Source organism: Dermacentor silvarum, chromosome 3, assembly GCF_013339745.2.
Source record: "Dermacentor silvarum isolate Dsil-2018 chromosome 3, BIME_Dsil_1.4, whole genome shotgun sequence".
Lineage (NCBI taxonomy): Eukaryota > Metazoa > Arthropoda > Arachnida > Ixodida > Ixodidae > Dermacentor > Dermacentor silvarum.
Genome location: NC_051156.1, coordinates 175,544,263 through 175,566,458, shown reverse-complemented (window position 1 = coordinate 175,566,458; position 22,196 = coordinate 175,544,263). Strand labels below are relative to the sequence as shown.

The window sequence follows — 22,196 nt, the reverse complement described above, 5'->3', positions numbered from 1 at the left end:
AGCCCTGCGTCTGTGCTGTGGCTTGCCAAAATTGGTTGCCAATTATGTGCTCCACCAGGAAGCCCGTTCGCTCTCTATTAACGCGATAGCGTTAAGGGCCCCGTGTCGCAGAAATTCCTACGTCGGCAACCGGCGTGCCATGTCGGCGATTGGCGGAGAAAATCAGTCCCCAACCATCTCGACCGCGCAGGCCCTCCACGTGGTGCAAGGTTTTGGTGAGCAAAAATTGAATTCCTCACAGTGAAAACCGTCAGAAAAATGGTAAAGTAGGACTTTACCATTCGGCGTCGGATTCGTCGTCGGATGGTTTACGAATTGGCGTCGGATTGTAATTTGAATGTACGAGAAAACCTAATTCTGCTACGAGGAAACTCAAACACAAACCCCTTTTCCAGCATTTCTACCAGACCTACAGCCGCGCGTTCGGGTACTTGCGAAAATGATATCCAGATGGCACTTGCATCCTAGGCAGGTCAAATTGGGACTTCGCCTGCTAATTCGTTTTGTACACGCGCGCGCGCGTAGGGGAAATAGCAAACAATTAATAAAAAATAAAAAAGGTGCTAGGGCCTTCACATTTTAATATAAGACCACTTATATTGCCCTTGTAAAAACGTCTTTCCAGCAATGCATTTCTGTTTAAAGGTGAAGCCGACTTTAAGGGGATCGGTGTAAGCTTGATCTTTGCAAGCTGGCTTTCCCACGTTCAGTGTTGCAGTGAATGAAGCCTACTTGCCGTAGGCGAACGATGCGATGCGAACGGGTCCCGATAACGCTATCGGGTTCTACTCTTAAAGGCGAAACTTAAACGTCCTCCAATTTTTTTGAGCAGCTTTTGTTTACTTGCAGCTTTTGTTTACTTGCTGCTCAAGCTTTCCTAAATATGAAGGCCTGAAAATGTGATTAAAACCTTATTTACTTCCCAGCCTGCAATATTTTTGCCAGTTCGCTGGCCTTAGCTCCATACGCCTCAGAAAGTTTGAGTACAAACTTTGATTGGTCCCTTGAATGCATGCATTTGGGAGGTACCACCTATCGTGTGCGACACCTAGAGAATATATACACAAACAACGCGAAACACCGCTGCTACAATACTATATTAAATGGAATAGTAAAAGATCATAAAGAGTCTAGCGATAAACATTGTCCATTTTGACTGACATCCTCACAGTGCGAAAAGAAATCTGGCATTGGCATTTCCTCTCCTGCTCTTATATTGTCGCACCTCGTTAAACTTATTGAAATGGTTCGATATTTCTTTTCAGACTTATTGAAATATCAGGTGTTTCTGCCAAATAAGATGCTAATTAATTTCAGGCAGTTGGGTTTCACGTAAGGGTGCTCAAGTATTAGGTCGGCGCACATTAGTTTCGAAAGCCATGTTCAATGGCCACTTGGTACGTCCTCATCAACACCGTCACCCGTCGCTCATGCACCTGCCAGGCCATTGTACATTGTCACTTTGTTCGGTTCTGTCGCAACACAGTAGCCCAGAACTGGTAGGTCCTGGTGAAAAGCGTGGCCGTCATACCCCAGTGTAAGAACAGCGTACTGTTGCTCACCGCCGTCGTATTCTTCGAGGTGAAGATGACGTAGCTTGGTCTTATGTCGACCAGAGTCACGTTGGCTGCCTTCGTCAGCAGTCCGGTGGCGTAGACGTCGTCCACCCAGAAGAACGGTACGCTGCGAATCGCCTCAGCCAACAAAGCCAGGACGGACGCCCTCATGAGGTAGGCCGCGCCGCAGCAGTAAGGAGGATAGGTGTCGTTGGCGTACTCTTCCCTAGTGACGAACCATTTCCATTTTTTCTCGCGGAGAGGCTTGAGGACCGGCATGATAGCGCAGTGGACGCTCCTGGAGCCACGGGGGCCAGAGGCCAAAAGGCGCTTTACGTAAGATTCCAGAAGAAACACGTTGACAGTGACGTCGTCGTCTAGTTTGACGACCACGTCTGTCGATGAACTGAGGCAGCGGTTGGCAGCGAGCCACTTTGTCGCGCCGATGAACTTGTATGTCAGGTTCCGGTAGGTGTCCACGTGTTCCAGCAGCACCACGTCGCCTTCGCACTCGGCCTCCGCGCGCACCTCCTCGCTCAATTCCGCGTTGGTGGCCTGGCCGACGAAGAAAACCACGGAGGAGTTGAGGAACGCGGCGACCGCGGGGTTGCCGATGGTATCGCGCAGCAGGCGACGCCTGTCGAAGTGATCCGGAGCGGTGTGCACGTAGTAGAGAACCCGAAGGGCGAAGCCGCAGGCGTTTTTCACTTTCCAGCCAGGTTTGCTTATGGATTTTCTGACAGTGGCGACGAAATTTGTAGTGGAGGTCGTGACTGGTACTGGCTTAACCGATGTTACCTGAACGGAGGATGACCTAAAGGCATTTGACTTGACTGGCGCAGATCCCTCAGATATCGGCTCGACAGAAGTGGGCTCAGCTGTTGAGGGCTTCACGTTATTAGGAGGCTCGGTAGCGACAGCTTCACGGAGGTATCTGAGGGTGGCGTCGCGGTACGTCGTCGACAGGAGCATAAGGCACGCTACGGATACGAGAGCAAACGCTATTGTTCGATTCAGTAACTTTGCACATTTCGGTCTTCTGAACTCTATCCAACTAAACATGCGGGAAGCCATGCGGTTTTGTCAGGCTTTGCTCGATTCTCGGCAGGGATCTTCAATCTAATTAGTTCGAGTCGATGCTGGCGGTACACATTAACAGTACCATTCGTTGTAATTCATTATAATAATGAAATACGTTGCCTCACTTTCAGAACCACGATCTCTTAACAGACTGCACATCGTCTGGTAGGGTCTTCGTCCGGAGAGGTTCTGTTTCGTATCCTTTCAGCACGAAGTAGGCAATGGCACGAGGCACAGTGAGAGGGTCAGTCTGTTGTGAAGAATCCACGAGGCAAGAGTGAAATCAACTGTATACATTCACAACACGGCAGTTCGTGGATGGCGTTTAAGGCACGTCTTGCTTGCTTGCTTGATCCTCATCTTCTTCGCACTTCTGCGTCCAAATCAATCACTTCTTTTTTCAGCGGATTGATGATGATGAACCGCTTTTTATGACGCATACCCACTAAGAGGGATAGGTCAAGAATCGCGGAACAGGAGGTAGCTTAAAAGAAATTCTTATTACAAGAGGAGAATAAAAAAAGAAATACCGAGAAAGACTAGAATATCATTCAAGTTAGCAGTCAGGCTAACTCAAAGAAAATAATGAAAGAGTTAATAATAGAGGAGATATAAAGGCAACGTTCATAAACGATTTGATGACACAGTCTTCTGTCGCTTTCCTCTAAATATGGCTCATACCCACTACGAAGGTACGAAGGATTGGCTGAGAATTGGGTGCGATTTAAAAGATTATTAGTCAAGCTAAAAAAAACACGCATGGATTTTTAGATCAAATGAAAAATAAATAACGTCAGCTTTAAGAATATAGCAAGAAGATCGTCTTGAACTGAACCGAAATTTCTCAATGGCTGCGCTGACATAATGATCCGTAGAGGAGGCTCTCAATGACAGAACATTAGGAATGAAGATTCAATGCGGCGAAATGCTTCTTCTAAAGTGTCTTTTTCGTAACGATAACAAATGACAGCATAATGGAAAACGGTATATGGTCTCATTATCACATTTTTAGGTATCGGGGAGGGGCGGCAGATTACAGCTTTTAGAAGATGTATTTTGTAAACAGGGACTCCACAACGCAATTTTGTGTAAAGAACTTGAATTCTTTGAATATGGTAGACATTTCTACGCCAGTGGATTAAGAAGTGTCCTTACTCATAGGAATTTCTTAAATATAGCTTAAACGAGTCTGACATAATTGTACGCCTCCTGAAGCTAGCAGCAGTCACGTAAGCTGATGCTGGAATTATTCAGAGAAAAAAACCGCTAAATGCCGCTTTCTCACTCTTTTTTTAACTATATAATCAATGTACGGGCGCCATAAATTATTCCCGGAAATTTTACCGAATCCACATGTGTTATATAATGCAGGTTGTAAGAAAACGTTTTTTTATTTTTTTTATTTAGAGCTATACATTCATGCACGTGAAAAAGAAAGCTGTATCTTCATAACATGTCGACAACTTTTTGGCAAAGCTGCAACAGCATCTCAAGTCATTATAAAATGAGACAGGGCGACCACCTGTTTCTCGACTCTTTTTTTTTTTTTTTTGACGATGTCGGGATAGTGCCCCGCCACAGTGCAGCTTGAGTGCGTCGACTTGTAGTGTTTGCAGAATCCATAAAAGCCATGAATCAAACGCAGCGCCTTATTCAGTTTCTTAAAAAGAAAGAAGCCAGTGGCCTTTTTCTCTGGGAGCACCTACGACTGTGATCAGACGTTCTGTTTGATACATCTGAACATGAGCCCGCTTCTGCCTACAGTGACTGGCGTGTTGTCCTCAGCAAGACGTGCTGAGGACAACAACAAATGCGATGACATCATATAGAGACTGCCCAAACAAGATATGCAACGTTTCTCACTAATGTTTGGCATGGGTGGCTCCCAGAAAAAGTTGGTTTTGTCCCTCGCTAGCTTTGAGTTGTGTAGCCTGCCACAGAGGAATCACTGATAGGTACCGTCTCACTTAAGAATCGCGCCAGTGTTCTTGTGGCTCCCTACATCGCTGACATTTAAGTTCGTCGTCCCAAGGTTTTGCCTCCTAACTGCAGTCTTCCGCCTAACCGCCCTATGGTGCCGTCCATGGAAGGGCAGTTCCTTCTCCAACATTAGTAGATAAATTAAGTGGACTGTTGCGCGAAAAAATCCGCCACAAAAGGAACATACGCATAGACCGACAGTGCTTCTCCTGTCTATGTGTTCTTGGCTTTTGTGATCGACTGTTTCGAGCAAGAATCAACTAATTCGTTGTCATGCACCAATTAGCCTAGCAACATGCTCTTTGATGATGCTCCAAATTGACAGCGTGATGGTGCTCCACAGCAGCGTCGCAACTGCCCCGGAAAGCTGGAAGGCATTCCCCTGTTTACGCGAGTTACATGGAAGGCATTGTCAACCGGTCGGCTACGTGGCGTGCAATTTAAGGAAGTAGCGAACAGACGGCATTACTCTTGTGCCTCAGTCACGCCTGCGGCTTGCAAGTTCAGAGGACATATTCGCTACATGATAGAAGCGAAATTTCATGGCATGTGCTCGACATACCGGAATGTCACGAACAGCTGGCGAAAACTACTTCTTCCGTGAAATCCCCGTTAGCGAAAACAACTGGAGCTTCGTATCATATTGCTATAGGCGAGGTCATCTGTAAACCAGGCAGCGCGTAGGAAAATGTAAAAACATTATCCGAGTGACGTTGGGTTGCTTCTTAACGCAAAGCTTTCGCCGCCTCTACCCCCCCCCCCCCCCCCCCCCCCCCAATTTGCGGGCTCTGGCTGCCGCTTTCTTGCCGAGTAGATATCATCTTGGGCTATTGGATGTAGCATAAGCAATGACACCCAAAGAAGGCAAAGTAATCGTCAGGAATAAGTGTTGACGCGGGACCTTGAGACGGGGCCGTGAGCTGGAGCATGTACTCCCAGAAAGTATAGACAAGAAGCATATATGTCATCGGGAAGGAAGACAAGATCGGGTTCCTACCAAGCCGCATTGGTATTGCTTGAGCTTGCTTACGCAGGTGTTTGACGGAACAGGTTAATTAACCTTAAAATGAATGTTAGATTATTGTGTTTTTTATTGCGATAGCAATTATATGGATACTCACAAAGCGGCTTTCTGCCGTCGGCGTCGTCGTCGCCGTGAGGTTCCGTATGACGTCAACGGCGATGAAATCGTCGCCGCGCCCCGGACGCTCTATGTGCGAGTGAAAAGACGCGAGGGTCGCGCGCTTTCACGGGGAGCGAGTGCACGTCGGCGAGCAAACGCGCGTTCTGCACCGTGCTCCCTGAAGGGCTGCAGAATTAAGCGTCTCTTTCCTCCTTTACAAGCAGCATATATAGAGAGCAAACGCGGCTTCTTCCGTCGTGCGAAACGCCGTGGGGGGACGGCAGGAAGGGAGGGGAGGCGACGTTTAGCTGCGTCACCAAATGCGTATTTGTATAAAAACGTTGCGAGGCGAGAAGGTGGGTAAGATTTCCAACGCTGCTCGACGAGTGTCCCATTCTGATATCGCCGAAAACCTCCGAGCCGCCCCCAGAGGCCCTGGCAACAGTCACCAACGCCGCGCGCGTTCGGTGCGAACGCGGGCAAAACGGCGACGGCGTCGACAACAGTTCTGCGCGTTGCTGGTGCTGCTGCACGTGCAAGTTTATACAGCTGTTAAAACTACTATCCTTACTCCGTATAGCTCCCTACTATTTTGCTATCACAATTGATGCTTCGCCTTTCAGGTGAAACTGCGCCATTTTTTTTCGGCAGTACATCATTATCAGCAGCGGGCGCCAGTTATTAATCACTTTTTAGGGTTAAATCAACAATTACGCAAGATTGAGTAACTGATAACGTTGGACACACACTGAAATTGTGAAATCGATGCCGGCCAGTATCTGAGGCATATACAGCTAGTAGAATGCGCGAGACTATCATCTCTTGGGCTCTGAACCTCGCATTATATATTGGTGTTCTCGCTTAGATTTGGTCCGGCAGTACGTGAGGCAGGCTTTATGGGAAAATTGCACGAGGGACACGTACGCATTGAGGCGCGCCACACACTGACACTGTCGGGACGATCCTGCACGGGGGAGGAGGGTAACGCGGGAGGAAGTTATAGCTTTGAATTTTCCGCATTGTTGGTGTACGACTTGTATCACTCCCTTCAACTTTCGGTTTGTTAGGGTTTCTTACAGGTCAAAACTGAGAATCACAGTTAGGCATCCGATGGGCTCTCTTTACTCATGCAATGAAATAAGTGTTCTACAAGAAATTTGCTTTCTTATGCCGTCATATAGTTCATGTACTTTATAATATGCCTAGCTCATGCGAACAGCTCATTGTGAGCAGCGTTTAAAAAGAAAGCGCCTTAGTCGTACTACATTACGGGGGATGCTGAGGTGTCCTAGTAAAATAGTTTCTGTGCTATGACTAGGACGAGAAGGGACGCAGTTTCAGTGGAACGTAGCTCGTAATTTACTCGAAGTTAACGATAAATTTCTCATTTCTGTTTTTCTCGTGCAGAGCTGCTTATCCAGCACTCGACGGAGAGCCTGGCCCTGGAGGTTCTGCTGAACCCGGAGGTATCCACGCTGCGCCAGTGCTTCAAGAACATGATGGTCTCCGGCACCACGCACAAGCACGTCATTCACGCCGGCTACGCATTTGCCGGCTCCGGTGACTGGATACTCCAGGATGGCGTCTTCAGCGCCCGCGATGTCGAGGCGCTGTTGCACGACGCCGAAGTTCAGGAGGTACATTCAAACTTCGTCTTCTTGACGATTTAATACGCATGTTCGTTTCGATGAAGCGCAGGCGCGTGACCTGCACATGGTGATGTGTGGAAGCAAATATAACTATACAGAACACATGGAACGTATCAAGAGCCTCCTTAAAAATAGCACACTCGCTGAACGATGTGTAAATAAAACGTATCGACACGCGACTGTAGTACTTAAGTACGTTTAGTCTATTCTAATACAACATTCTCTATGTAAGTTCTAGTTCAATTATACATTTAATACGAGCATTACCAGCTGCTTGAAAACACTGGACTAAGTCTCCAAAAACGAAACTAAGAAATCGCTATGCGAGCAACAGTACATGCCTAAACTAGCGCATCATCACTGAACACTAGTAACAGTACACGGCGAGCTTATCGAAAATACTTATCTAGACAACCGGTATAACTGTGCACGGCATCTAAAACATCCGGCAGGATCCACCTGACGGTGAACGTCGACGCTAATGCAATTAGCCGTGAATCACGCCGTATTACCGCAACCGAAATACGTGTTGTATGAGGCGGGTACTACATCAGGGCTTCTCTCTCGCGCTTCCCTCTGGACACGCTATTCCATCTAGCGGTGCCACCGCGAAGTCCGCACGAAGTCCTTTGCGTGTGCGCCCAGATTGCGTGGCCTCCGAGAGTGCACCGGTGGAGCGCCGGTGCGATGTGTACTTATTCTTTCTGGACACGCTGCGTCACCTAGCAGCACGCCCACGGGGTTCGCGCGTGGCTTCTGAGATACGTAGCGTGCCGGTGCGGGCGACCACTGAAAATTAATCTCTCCCTTTCGCGAGCGTTGCTAAAACGTCGAGCTGACAGGCTTTAGGAACCCGTGCGGCGTGGGTTCGTTTCCGGCTAACACCGGAAAAAACTTAAAGGAATGTTGTTTGTTTGTTTTTTTTTTTTTTGTATTGAACGGCGTCGTGAAATAGGTTAGGCCCACAGTTCTAGACTGCACTAACTTCGGAATCGGCCCCTACCTTTCGTTTGACAGATAAGACTAACAAGTGCTTGAAGTATCTAAAGAATGCTAATCGCATCTAAAACATGAATAATCACTTTCACAAAATCAAGCTAATCATTCGACTTGCAAAATGTCCAGGTACTACGGCGCCAGAAGTTCCACACGTTACACGTCCACTGCTCGGCTGAGGGAAGCTGGGCACAGCCTCCGGTGGGCGTCAGCCTCAACCCGCCTGACATCGCGGACAACCTGGCCGGCTCGTCGCACCTGCTCGGCTGCCTGGACGCCGTACTGACGAGCCCTCCCCTAACGAGCCTGCTGCCCTCATCCAGCGTGGTAGGCAACATCCGTTTCCGAAGGCCGACCATGTACGTGTTTCCGGGCGGCCAGGGCGATTGCGCCCTGTTCGGTGTCACCGGCTTCACGCTGCTCGTGGACGGTGGATTTGCCCGGAAGCCGTGCTTCTGGGAGTTTGTTCGCCATCTGGACCGACTGGACTCGCTTCTCGTCACTCGCTTCAACCAGTTCAACTCGTGCGGGCTGACGGCGCTGGCGCAACGTAAGGCGCTCGAGCGTGTCTACCCGCAGGTCGGCCACGTCTTCTGCAACGCCGTCCGGTCGCCGTCCGACGAGGAACTGCAAAAGGACCGCGACCAGCTCGTCGTCAGTGTGGTGGCTCAAGGACTGGAGTTTCTTCAGGGAGTGCGCGAGATGGGACTGTCGCCGCAGGCCTGTCAGAGGGACGCCCGGCCGCTTACGCTATACCACAAGGTGGGACATGGCACGCTAGAGATGTTCGTGCTCAGCCCTGGCCGCTCGACGGAAGAAGACGCTTCCGTGTGCGCGCTTCTCGTGTGGCGCCCTGCTAAGGTGTCAGAGCCCGTTACCCGCATACTTCTGCCCGGCAGTGCATCTCAAAGCGTCATATTCGAGGGCCTCAGTAAACTTGGCCATCTAGCCGTTCTCAAGAGTCGCGCGGTGACCGCAGAAGCGCGGCTAGGATTGAAAAAATCAAAGGTACAAGACAAACCGCTCCGAGCAACCTCAGTGCCTCCCAGACCAAGCGTCGCCAAAAGGGCGGCAGCAAAAGTCGAGTCTCCGTCACCATCGCCAACACCGCCACCTGCCGAAAAGGTCAGAGCGCCGGCGAAACAGACGAACAAGTCCATCGAGTCCCTACCCAAAAAGCAAGATGAAGTTAAAAGGCCTACCAAAACAGGTGCCAAGAAGGAGCCGAAGAAATCAGCTGTCGAAAAAACAGACGCTAAGGACGAAAAAGCTCCCAAGATCACCGCCAAAGTTCCAGCAAAGGTAGCTGAAACAATGCCCGACAAGGAAAAAATTGTGGAGAAGCTTGGTGAAAATGAATTAGATAACATCGAAGAAAAGGACATCAGCAAAATTATCAACGACAAGGCACTGAAAAAGCTTCCAGTCGAGATCGAAAAAATTGACTCCAAGGCACAAGAAGAAATTGTTGCTAAAGTCGAAGAAAAGGTAGCCGCGAAACGCGAACTCAAAAAGGCTACACCTACTAGGCCACCGGCTAAGAGCAAAGGAGCCAAAGACGTCACGAACAAGATGGCAGTCGAAAGCAAAACGATCGCACGGAAAACTGCCGAGCCAGCAAAGGTGAAGCCGCGTCCAGTTGTTGCCCCTCCTACGCGACCTATGGTTCGAGACTCTAAGTCGAAGTCGCCATCTAGTTCTGCATCCAGTTCGCCGAAGCGCACCCCTCCTAAGCCTACGACCGAGCGACCAGTAAGGTCAGTAAGGGGAGGAGTGCGGAACGCGAAGCCTCCTGCTGCAGAACCGGTGAAAGTCCCCGAAGGCGAGAAACCTGTATTGACAGAGAAGCCTACAGCTCAAGTAAAACCTGACAAAAGAATTGAGGTCGTGACACAGTCTGGTGACGAAAGTTCTGGGTCGAAAGAAGCCATTGAGGAAAAAGCAGCAACTGAAGCCACGAAGGAAGACAAACCTTTCATAGAGCCTTCTAGCAGCGACGAAAGCAAGAAAGATATTCCAAAACAGAAGTCACCTGTGACTGTCGACGAAGCTCCCATCAAAGCGGTGCTTCTAGGCACTGCGCATGCCGCGCCAACAGCAGAAGATTTCCAAGCGGTGCCAACGAAGTCTCTCGAGAAAGAAATTGCCGACGCCAAAATGTGGCCTACGGGAGGCGATGCCAAAGAGCTAACCGAACCCCCAGAGCACGCGCTGTCCCCGGAGCCTACTGTATCTGCGTCATCGGAAGGTGTACCATCTCTTATTGACGAAGTGATTGACATATCTCTAAAAGCCGATTCCTCCGTCGCGAGACAGGTTACGGAGCCGGAACTCAGCAGGGTCCGAGCTCTCTCCAGTGGACAGCGAACACCGGACTCTCTTGACACGCCCCACGAAGTCGGAGACGGCACTGCGCCATCCTCTAGAGACGAGATACTCGAAGCCATGGAGAAACATCACCTCGTTTCCAGAGAACAGGTTCTCGAAATCAAGAGGAGGGACTCCGTCGACTCCATTGAAGGAGAGATTGCCATGGAAGATGAGGAAATCGTCCATCCACCTCAGGAAGCCGATCAGAAAACAGCAGAAGTCCCCATTTCCGCACATATTGCTGGGCAAGAACACGCCGAAACCGACGATTATAAAGAGCTCAAGCCGAAATTACAACAGCCAACACAACATGATACAGACCTTCCATCACACGATATTGAGCGTGCTATAGACGAATCAAGCAAGAGAAGCCTTCAAGAACCATGTGCTGAACCACCTATGGTGGAACCGCAGATTGAGTCGTCAGCGCCGGAGATGTCTGTCAGCGCAGTGAAAGATATCGCGCACAAACAACCACATGAACTTACAGATACAAGTGCACAACCAATGATTGAGCAACAAAAACAGGACGACGTTCTGAGCACTGTTCCTGGGCCCTCATACAAGAAACCATCAGAGCCTTCGGATATCGAACTAATGACTGAGAAGCCAACAGAAGATACTAAACAGGAAGTTTTAAGTGAAATTGCAGAGAAATCTTCTGAGCCTCCAGTTATCCAAAAGGTTGAACACGTAATTGAGAGACCAGCACAAAAGACTCCTGAGAGCAAGGTGTCGGAGGACGAAGAGGAAAAACCTGCTAAACCTGATGCTATCGATAAAATAAAACCGGCAGTTGAGAGACCAAAAGAGGGGATACCGGTGGGTGAAATGCCTGAGGTGACGAAGAAAGAGCCTGCCGAGCCTGAAAGTATGCAAAAGCTGGAACCGGCAATTGAGAAACCTGCGGAGGAGACCACATATACTGCAGTGTTTGAGGTCGCAGAGAAGCCACTTGGTGAATCTGAAATTGTACAAAAGGCGGAGCTGGAGATTGAGAGACCATCTGAAGATAATCGTGTCAGCTCTGTGCTTGAGGAGGTGCAGACGAAACGTGCCGAGCCTGAGATTGTTGAAAAGGCGGAACCGGAGATTGAGGCACCAGATCAGGATACTTTTGTGAGTGCAGTGCCTGTGTTCGTGGAGAGGAAACCTGCCGAACCTGAGGTCATCCAAAAGTTAGAGCCGGAGATCGAGCAATCAGCTGCCGAGACCCCTGTCACCTCAGTGCCTGAAGACGCGGAGCAGAAGCCTACGAGCCCTCAAAGTGGCGAAAAGGGGGAACCGGCAGTTAAGAAGCCAGCTGAGGAGACTCCTGAGCATTCAGTGCCTGATGTTGCAGAGACAAAAGCTGTCGAGCCTGACAGCTTCCAAACGGTAGAGCCGGAGATTGAGAAACCAACCAAGGAGACTCCTGTAAGCGCACCACCAGAGGCTGTGGAGAAGAAACCTACCGAGCGAGAGATTGTCGAAATGGTGGAACAGGGGATTGAGAGACCAGCTGAGGAGACTCGTGTAAGTGCAGCGCCTGTGCACACAGAGAAGAAAGCTGCCAAGCCTGACGGCTTCCAACCGGTGCAGTCGGAGATTGAGAGACCAGCTGAGGAGACTCCTCTAAGCGCAGTACCAGAGGTCACGGAAAAGAAACCTACTGAGTCTGAGAGCGTCGGAAAGGTGCAACCGGAGACTGAGATATCAGCTGAGGAGATTCCTGTAAGCGCAGTACCAGAGGTCACGGAAAAGAAACCTACTGAGTCTGAGAGCGTCGGAAAGGTGCAACCGGAGACTGAGATATCAGCTGAGGAGATTCCTGTAAGCGCAGTACCAGTGGTTGCGCAGAAGAAACCTACCGAGCCAGAAAGTGTAGAAGAGGTGAAACCGGAGATTGAGGGTCCATCTGAAGAGGCGCCTGTCAGCGCAGTACCAGAGGCCTTGGACAAGAAGCCTACCGAGCCAGAGAGTGTCGAAAAGATGAAGCCAGAGACTCAGAGATTAGCTGAGGAGACTCCTTTGAATGGACAGACCGAGGGCGCAGACAACAAAGCTGCCGAGCCTGAGGGGGACCAAAAGGTGGAGTCTCCTGTGAGTGCAATGCGTGAAGTCGCAGAGAAAACACCTACAGAGCACGATAGTCTCGAGAAGATGGAACCGGAGGTTAAGAGACCAGCTGAGGAGACTCCTGTGACTGCAGTTCCGAAGATCGCAGAGAAGAAACCTGCCGAGCCAGAGGGCTTCCAAAAGGTGGAGGCGAAGATTGTGCCACCTGATGTAGAGACTCCGTCCGAGCCGGATGGTGTCCAAAAGGTGGAACTGGCGACTGAGCGACCAGCAGAGAAAATGCCTGAGAGCGCTGTGCTAGAGGTAGTGAAGAATAAACCTACAGAAGCTGACGGTGTCCAAGAGGTAGAACCGGAGATTGAGCGACCAACTGAGAAGACTTCTGTCAGCAAAGTTCTTGACATCGCGGAAAAACAACCTATCGAGCGTGATGGCATCCAACAATTCGAACCAGGGCCTGAGAGTCACGCAGAGCAGACTCCTGTGAGCACAGTTTTTGAGGTCGCCGATAAGAAACCGGCCCAGACTGAGGATGTCCAAGAGGTGGAACTGGAAATTGAGAAGCTACCTGACGAGACTGCTGTAAGTACAGTGCCTGAAATCATGGACAAAAAACCTGTCGACTCTGACGGTGCCCAAAAGGTGGAGCCGGAGGTTGAGAGACGAGCTGAAGTGCCTTCTGTGATTGCACTGCCTGATGTCACGGCGAAGAAGCCTTGCCAGCCTGAGGATGTCAGAAAGGCTGAACAGGAGATTGAAAAACTACCTGAAAAGTCTCCTGTCGACATAATGTCTGAGGTCGAGCAGAAAAAACTTGCCCAGACTGAGTGTATCGATAAGGAGGAACCGGAGACTGAAAAAAAGGTTGGGGAGATCCCTGTCGGTGCACTGCCTGAGGTCACGCTGAAGAAACCTGTCGAGCCTGAGGGCGACCAGAAGGTAGAGCCGGAGATTGAGAGTCCAGCTGAGAAGACCCCCATCAGTGCAATATCAGAGGACGGGGTGAAGAAACCTACCGAGGCTGAAAGTGCTGGAAAGATGGAACAGGAGATTCAAAGACCAGCTGAGGAGACTCCTGTGGGTGCGGTGCCTGCGGTCGCAGAAAAAGAACCTGCTGAGCCTGAGGGTTTGCAGGAAGTCGAGCCGGACGTTGAGAAACCAGCTGAAATGACTCCTATGAGCATAGTACCAGAGGTCGGGGAGAAGAAACCTATCGAACCTTATGATGTCCAAAAGGGGAAACCAGAGATTGAGAGATCAGCTGAAAAGACTCATGTGAGCGCAGTGCCTGAGGTCACAGAGAAGCAACATGCCGAGCCTGAGGGTTTACAGAAGGTCGAGCGAGAGATTGAGAGACCAGCTGAGGAGGCTCCTGTCACGGCAGTGTCTGAAGTCGCGAAGAAGAAACCTGCAGAGTCTGATAGTGTCGAAAAAGAGGAACCGGAGACTGAGAGAGCAGCTGAAGAGACACTTGTGACTGCTGTGCCTGAGGTGGCAGAGAAGAAACTTGGCGAGCCTGAGAGCGTCAATACGGTAGAACCGAAGACTGAGAGACCAGTTGAGGCGACATTTGTTGGCGTAGTGCCAGAGGTGGCGGAGAAGAAACCTACCGAGCCTGATGATGTTGAAAAGGCACAACCCTACATAGACAGTCCGGGCGGGGAGACTCCTGTCAGCGCAGTACCAGAGGTTGCGGAGAAGCCTGATAGCGTTAAAAAAGAGAAACAAGAGATTCAGAGACCAGATGAGGAGGCTCCTGTGAGTTCAATGCCTGAGGTCGCAGAGAAGAAACCTGCTGAGCCTGATAGTATCGATAAAGGACAACCGGAGATTGAGAGAACATCTCAGGAGATTCCTTTCTGCGCAGTACCAGAGTTCGCGCAGAAGAAGCCTACCGAACCTGATGATGTCCAAAAGGGGATACCGCAGGTTGAGAGACCAGCTGAGGAGGCTCCTGTGAGTGCAATGTTTGAGGTCGTAGACCAGAAACCTGCCGAGCCAGAGGGCGTCCGAAAGGCGGAGCCGCTGATTCAGAGACCAGCTGAGGAGACTTCCGTCAGCGCAGTACCAGAGTTCGCAGGGAAGAAACATACCGAGCCTGAGAGTGTTGAAAAGATAGTACAGGAGATTGAGAGACCACCTGAGGAGACTCTTGAGAGTCTTATGTCGGACGTCGTAGAGAAGAAACCTGCCGAGCCTGAGGTGGGGATTGCAGATCAAGAGACTCCTGTAAGCGCAGTGCCCGAGTTTGTGGAGGAGAAGCCTACCGAGCCCAAGAGTGTCGAAAAGGGGGAACCCGAGATTGAGAGACCATCTGAGAAGTCGCCTGTCGGCGCAGTACCAGAGGTCACAACGAAGAAACCTACCGAGCCTGAGGGCATCCAAGAGGCCGAGCTGGAAATTGGGAGAGCAGCTGAAGAGACTCCTTTAAGTGCGGTATCAGAGGTGGCGGAAAAGAAGCCTACCGAGCCTGAGAGTGTCGAAAATGGGGAATCGGTGAGCGAGAGATCATCTGAGGAAACTCCTGTCGGTGCTGTGCGAAAGGTCGTGGAAAAGAAACCTACTGACGATGAGGGTGTCGAAAAGGGGGAACCAGAGATTGAGAGACCATTTGAGGAGACGCCTCTCGACGCCGTACTAGATATCGCAGAGAAGAAACCTGACGAGACTGAGGGCATCCAAAAGGCAGAACCGGAGATTGAGAGAGCAGCTGAAGAGACTCTTATAAGCGCCGTTCCAGAGGTCGCGGAGAAGCCTACGAAGCCTGACAGTGTCGAAAAGGGGGAACCGGAGATTGAGAGACCAGCTGAGGAGACTCCTGTGAGTGCAATTCCTGAGGTCGCAGAGAAGAAACCTGCCGAGCCTGAGGGCATCCAAAAGGCGGAGCCGGAGATTGGGAGGACAGCTGAGGAGACTCCTGTGAGTGCTATGTCGGAGATAGCGAAGAAACCTACTGAGGTTGAGGGTGTCGAAAAGGGGGAACCGAAGATCGAGAGACTAGCTGAGCAGACTCTCGTAAGTGCTATACCGGAAGTGGCAGAGAAGAAACCTATTGAGGCTGAGGGTGTCGAAAAGGGGGAACCGGAGATTGAGAGGCCAGCTCAGGAGATCCCTGTGAGTGCTATACCGGAGGTCGCAGAGAAAACACCTGCGGAACCTGAGGGCATCCAAAAGGCAGCACCGGAGATTGAGAGAGCAGCTGAAGAGACTCTTATAAGCACTGTGCCAGAGGTCGCGGAGAAGCCTACGAAGCCTGACAGTGTCGAAAAGGAGGAACCGGAGATTGAGAGACCAGCTGGCGAGACTCCTGTGAGTGCAATTCCTGAGGTCGCCGAGAAGAAACCTGCTGAGCCTGAGGGCATCCAAAAGGCGGAGCCGGAGATTGGGAGAGCAGCTGAGGAGACTCCTGTGAGTGCAATGTCGGAGATAGCGGAGAAGAAACCTACTGAGGTTGAGGGTGTCGAAAAGGGGGAACCGAAGATCGAGAGACCAGTTGAGGAGACTCTCGTAAGTGCTATACCGGAAGTGGCAGACAAGAAACCTACTGAGGCTGAGGGTGTCGAAAAGGTGGAACCGGAGATTGAGAGGCCAGCTCAGGAAACCCCTGTGAGTGCTATACCGGAGGTCGCAGAGAAAAAACCTGAGGGACCTGAGGGCATCCAAAAGGCAGAACCGGAGATTGAGAGAGCAGCTGAAGAGACTCCTGTGAGGGCTATGCCGGAGGTAGCGGAGAAGAAACCTACTGAGGTTGAGGGTGTCGAAAAGGGGGAACCGAAGATCGAGAGACCAGTTGAGGAGACTCTCGTAAGTGCTATACCGGAAGTGGCAGACAAGAAACCTACTGAGGCTGAGGGTGTCGAAAAGGTGGAACCGGAGATTGAGAGGCCAGCTCAGGAAACCCCTGTGAGTGCTATACCGGAGGTCGCAGAGAAAAAACCTGAGGGACCTGAGGGCAACCAAAAGGCAGAACCGGAGATTGAGAGAGCAGCTGAAGAGACTCCTGTGAGGGCTATGCCGGAGGTAGCGGAGAAAAAACCTACTGAGGTTGAGGGCGTCGAAAAAGGGGAACCTGAGATTGAGAGGCCAGCTGAGGAAACCCCAGTGAGCGCTATACCGGAGATCGCAGAGAAGAAACCTGCCGAGGCTGTGGGTGTTGAAAAAGGAAAACCGGAGATTAAGAGGCCAGCTGAGGAGACCCCTGTGAGTGCACTGCCTGAGATCGCAGAGAAGAAACCTGCCGAGCCTGAGGGCATCCAAAAGGCAGAACCGGAGCTTGAGAGAGCAGCTGAAGAGGCTCTTATAAGCACCGTGCCAGAGGTCGCGGAGAAGCCTACGAAGCCTGACAGTGTCGAAAAGGGGGAACCGAAGATTGAGAGACCAGCTGGGGAGACTCCTGTGAGTGCAATTCCTGAGGTCGCAGAGAAGAAACCTGCCGAGCCTGAGGGCATCCAAAAGGCGGAGCCGGAGATTGGGAGAGCAGCTGAGGAGACTCTCGTGAGCGCTATACCGGAACTGGCAGAGAAGAAACCTACTGAGGCTGAGGGTGTCGAAAAGGGGGAACCGGAGATTGAGAGGCCAGCTCAGGAGACCTCTGTGAGCGCTATACCGGAGGTCGCAGAGAAAAAACGTGCGGAACCTCAGGGCATCCAAAAGGCAGAACCGGAGATCGAGAAAACAGCTGAAGAGACTCTTATAAGGGCCGTGCCAGAGGTCGCGGAGAAGCCTACGAAGCCTGACAGTTTCGAAAAGGGGGAACCGGAGATTGTGAGACTAGCTGAGCAGACTGCTGTGAGTGCAATGCCTGAGGTCGCAGAGAAGGAACCTGCCGAGCCTGAGGGCATCCAAAAGGCGGAGCCGGAGATTGGGAGAACAGCTGAGGAGACTCCTGTGAGCGCTATACCGGAGGTCGCAGAGAAATCTCCTGCCGAACCTGAGAGCATCCAAAAGGGAGAGCCGGCGATTGAGACAGCAGCTGAAAAGACTCCTATAAGCGCTGTGCCAGAGGTCGCGGAGAAGCCTACGAAGCCTGACAGTGTCGAAAAGGGGGAACCGGAGATTGAGAGGCCAGCTGAGGAGACCCCTGTGAGCGCTATACCGGAGGTCGCAGAGAAAAAACCTGCCGAACCTGAGGGCATCCAAAAGGGAGAGCCGGAGATTGAGACAGCAGCTGAAGAGACTCCTATAAGCGCTGTGCCAGAGGTCGCGGAGAAGCCTACGAAACCTGACAGTGCCGAAAAGGGGGAACCGGAGATTGTGAGACTAGCTGAGGAGACTCCTGTGTATGATATGTCGGAGATGGCGGAGAAGAAACCTACTGAGGCTGAGGGTGTCGAAAAGGGGGAACCGGAGATTGAGACGCCAGCTGAGGAGACTCCTGTGAGTGCAATGCCTGAGGTCGCAGATAAGAAACCTGCCGAGCCTGAGGGCATCCAAAAGGCGGAGCCGGAGATTGGGAGAACAGCTGAGGAGACTCCTGTGAGCGATATACCGGAGGTCGCAGAGAAAACTCCTGCCGAACCTGAGGGCATCCAAAAGGGAGAGCCGGAGATTGAGAGAGCAGCTGAAGAGACTCCTATAAGCACCGTGCCAGAGGTCGCGGAGAAGCCTACGAAGCCTGGCAGTGTCGAAAAGGTGGAACCGGAGACAGTGAGACTAGCTGAGGAGACTCCTCTGAGTGCTATGTCGGAGGTAGCATCGAAAAAACCTGCCGAGCCTGAGGGCATCCGAAAGTTAGAACCGGAGATTGAGAGAGCAGCTGAAGAGACTCCTATAAGCGCTGTGCCAGAGGTCGCGGAGAAGCCTACGAAGCCTGACAGTGTCGAAAAGGGGGAACCGGAGATTGTGAGACTAGCTGAGGAGACTCCTGTGTGTGATATGTCGGAGATGGCGGAGAACAAACCTACTGAGGCTGAGGGTGTCGAAAAGGGGGAACCGGAGATTGAGAGGCCAGCTGAGGAGACCCCTGTGAGCGCTATACCGGAGGTCGCAGAGAAAAAACCTGCCGAACCTGAGGGCATCCAAAAGGGAGAGCCGGAGATTGAGAGACCAGCTGAGGAGACTCCTATAAGCGCCGTGCCAGAGGTCGTGGAGAAGCCTACGAAGCCTGACAGTGTCGAAAAAGTGGAACCGGAGATAGTGAGACTAGCTGAGGAGACTCCTCTGAGTGCTATGTCGGAGGTCGCAGAGAAAAAACCTGCCGAGCCTGAGGGCATCCGAAAAATAGAACCGGAGATTGAGAGAGCAGCTGAAGAGATTTTTATAAGCGCTGTACCAGAGGTCGCGGAGAAGCCTACGGAGCCTGACAGTGTCGAAAAGGTGGAACCGGAGATTGAGAGGCCAGCTGAGGAGACCCCTGTGAGCGCTATACCGGAGGTCGCAGAGAAAACTCCTGCCGAACCTGAGGGCATCCAAAAGGGAGAGCCGGAGATTGAGAGAGCAGCTGAAGAGACTCCTATAAGCACCGTGCCAGAGGTCGCGGAGAAGCCTACGACGCCTGACAGTGTCGAAAAGGTGGAACCGGAGACAGTGAGACTAGCTGAGGAGACTCCTCTGAGTGCTATGTCGGAGGTAGCATCGAAAAAACCTGCCGAGCCTGAGGGCATCCGAAAGTTAGAACCGGAGATTGAGAGAGCAGCTGAAGAGACTCCTATAAGTGCTGTACCAGAGGTCGCGGAGAAGCCTACGGAGCCTGACGGTGTCGAAAAGGGGGAACCGGAGATTGTGGGACTAGCTGAGGAGACTCATGTAAGCGCAATACGAGAGGTCGCCGAAAAGAAGCCTAGTGAGCCTCAGTTTATCGAAAAGGGGGAACCAGATTTTCAAAAAGCGGCTGAAGAGACCCCTATGAGTCGATTGTCTGATGTAACCGAGAAGAAATTTGCCGAGCCCGAGGCTATCCAAATGGTTGAACCGGATATTGAGAGACCAGTTGAACACACTCCTGTAAGCACAGTACCAGAGGCCACAGAAAAGAAACCTACCCAGCTTGAGAGTATCGTAAAGGTGGAACCGGAGACTGAAATATCAGCTCAGCAGACTCCTATGAGTCGATTGCCTGAGGTAAGAGAGAAGGTTGGCGAACCTGAGGGCATCCGAATGGTGGAGCTGGAGATTGAGAGACCAGCTGAAGACACTCCTCTAAGCGCAGTACCAGAGGTCACGGAAAAGAAACCTACCCAGCCTGAGAGTGTCAAAAAGGTGGAACCAGAGACTGAGATATCAGCTGAGGAGTCTCCTGTGAGTACAATGCCTGAGGTCACAGAGAAGAAACCTGTCGAGCCTGAGGGCACCTTAAAGGCAGAGCAGGAGATTGGAAGTCCAGCTGAGGAGACTCTTGTAAGTGCAGTACCAGAGGTCGCGCAGAAGAAGCCTACTAAGCCCGAGAGTGTCGAAAAGAAGGAACCGGAGGTTCAGAGACCAGCTGAAGAGACGCCTGTGAGTGTAATGGCTGAGGTCGCAGAGAAGAAACCTTCCAAGCCTGAGGGCATCCAAGAGACGGAGCCGGATATTGGTAGACCAGCTGAGGGGACTCCTGTCAGTGCAGTACCAGAGGTCAGGGAGAAGAAGCCTGTTGAGCCTGAGCGTATCGAAAAGGTGGAACCGCAGTTAGAGAGGCAAGCTGAGAAGACTCCTGTCAGTGTCATGCCTGATGTCACAGAGAAGAAACCTGCTGAGCCTGAGGGGGTCCAGAAGGTGCAGCCGGCTATTGAAAGACGAGCTGAGGAGTCTCCTGTCAGCGCAGTGCCTGAGGCTGCGAAGGAAAAATCTGCTGATCCTGAGATTGATAAACAGGATCTGAAGGTTGTGAGGGCAGCAGATGAGCCTCCTGTGAGTGCAGGACCGGAATCTGGCTATGTCCAAAAAGTGGTAACCGGGGTTGCGAGGCCAGTTGAGGAGACTCCTGTGACTGCAGTGCCTGAGGTGGCGGATAAAAAATCATCTGAGGTGACGGTTATCAAAAAGGTGGAACCGGACATTCAGGAGCCAGCACAGGATATTTCTGGGAGTGCAGGACCTGAGCTTGTAGAGAAGAAACCTGCTTACCCCAAGGGTGCCCATATGGTGGAGCCGGAGATAGAGGAGGAGGCAGCAGAGGACACTCCTGTTAGCACAGTGCATGAAATTTATAAGCAAGAACTCAGCGATGTGGCAAGCTCTGCTGATATAAATATTGCCCACCCTGAAGAAATCGAAGAAAAGAAACCGCACCTCGAAAAGGTGCCATTTGCAGACAAAAAGGCACCAGCAAGTTCTGTCTCAGTTATTACTCCTCCCAACTTTGAAGACGTGGAGAAGCTAGCAGAGATATCTGTTGTAACTACCATGCCGATGGAGATGGATAGAGAGCCTACCCAGCGAGATGACTTTCACGAGGACAAACCGCTGATTGAGAAGTCAGTAGTTGAAACACCAGCAAGTGGTTTGCAAGATATCGCAGACTCAATGCTTCCTGAGTCTATAGAACTCGGCATACCTGAAATGAAGCTTCAGACACCTTCAGAAATAGTCCCTTCGAGCAGTATAGCAGAGATCGCGGATGAAAAGCCTATCGAGCTCCAGGATGTCGAAGATACAGCACCTCATGAAGAGCATCTTAAGCCAAGTGATAGGGGAACAGAAAAACTGCAGGTTGGGAAGCCAGAAGGAAAGCCTTCGGAAAGTTCTATATCAGAGGTTACAGAGAGAAAGCCAGCCGAAGTGGAACATACGGACAAGGGGAAAGAGCAGCTTGAGCAGCCTGCAAAGGAAGCTCAAAATCTTGAAATAGAGGAACCGCACGTGGAGGACACTGCTAAGGAGGCTCCAGCGAGCACAGATGCAGCGACGGGGGATAAAACACCTGCCAAACATGAACACATTGTAAAAGAAGAACCACAGATTGACACCCAAACAGGCAAGACTTCGGGGATCGCCGAAAAGGGTCCTGCTGAGATTCAACATATTGAAACTGAAGACATACCTCTTGGCAAATTTGCAGAGAAAGCTCCTGTCAGTACCGTTCCTCATACTTCCGCTACGAAGCCTTCAGAAACTCAATATACAGAAACAGAAGAGGAGCCAGAAAAAAAGGCTCCTGTTAGTGCCTTCAAAGAGATCGCAGAGAGAAAGCTTACCAAACCTGAAGATATCGAACTCGAAAAACCGTGCATCGAGGAGCCAGCACTGGAGGCTCCAGTGAGTACCTTACTTGAGATCACAGACAAAAAGACTCCCGAGCTTGAAGATCTTAAAGGGAAAGCAGTGCGTATTGAGAAAGCCGTAGACAAATCTCCTGAAAGTACTTTATCGGAGATTGTCCATGAAAAGGCCGCAGAACCTAAGTATATTGAAAAGGAAGAACCGCAGCTAGGGACGTCATCAGGTGATGACGTCACGAAAACTGAA

The 22,196-nt window shown here is 51.1% G+C and overlaps 1 protein-coding gene across 1 annotated transcript in view; it reads left to right on the top strand.

Moving 5' to 3' along the window:
* The window catches only part of LOC119445042 (microtubule-associated protein futsch-like), a 147,408-nt gene that overhangs the window by 105,831 nt on the left and 19,381 nt on the right, over window positions 1-22,196 (top strand). Inside the window, 6 exon segments of the mRNA XM_049664849.1 lie at window positions 7,147-7,376; window positions 8,514-16,262; window positions 16,467-16,634; window positions 18,108-18,404; window positions 18,600-18,989; window positions 19,380-22,196. Of these exon segments, the coding sequence (XP_049520806.1) occupies window positions 7,147-7,376; window positions 8,514-16,262; window positions 16,467-16,634; window positions 18,108-18,404; window positions 18,600-18,989; window positions 19,380-22,196 (11,651 nt within the window).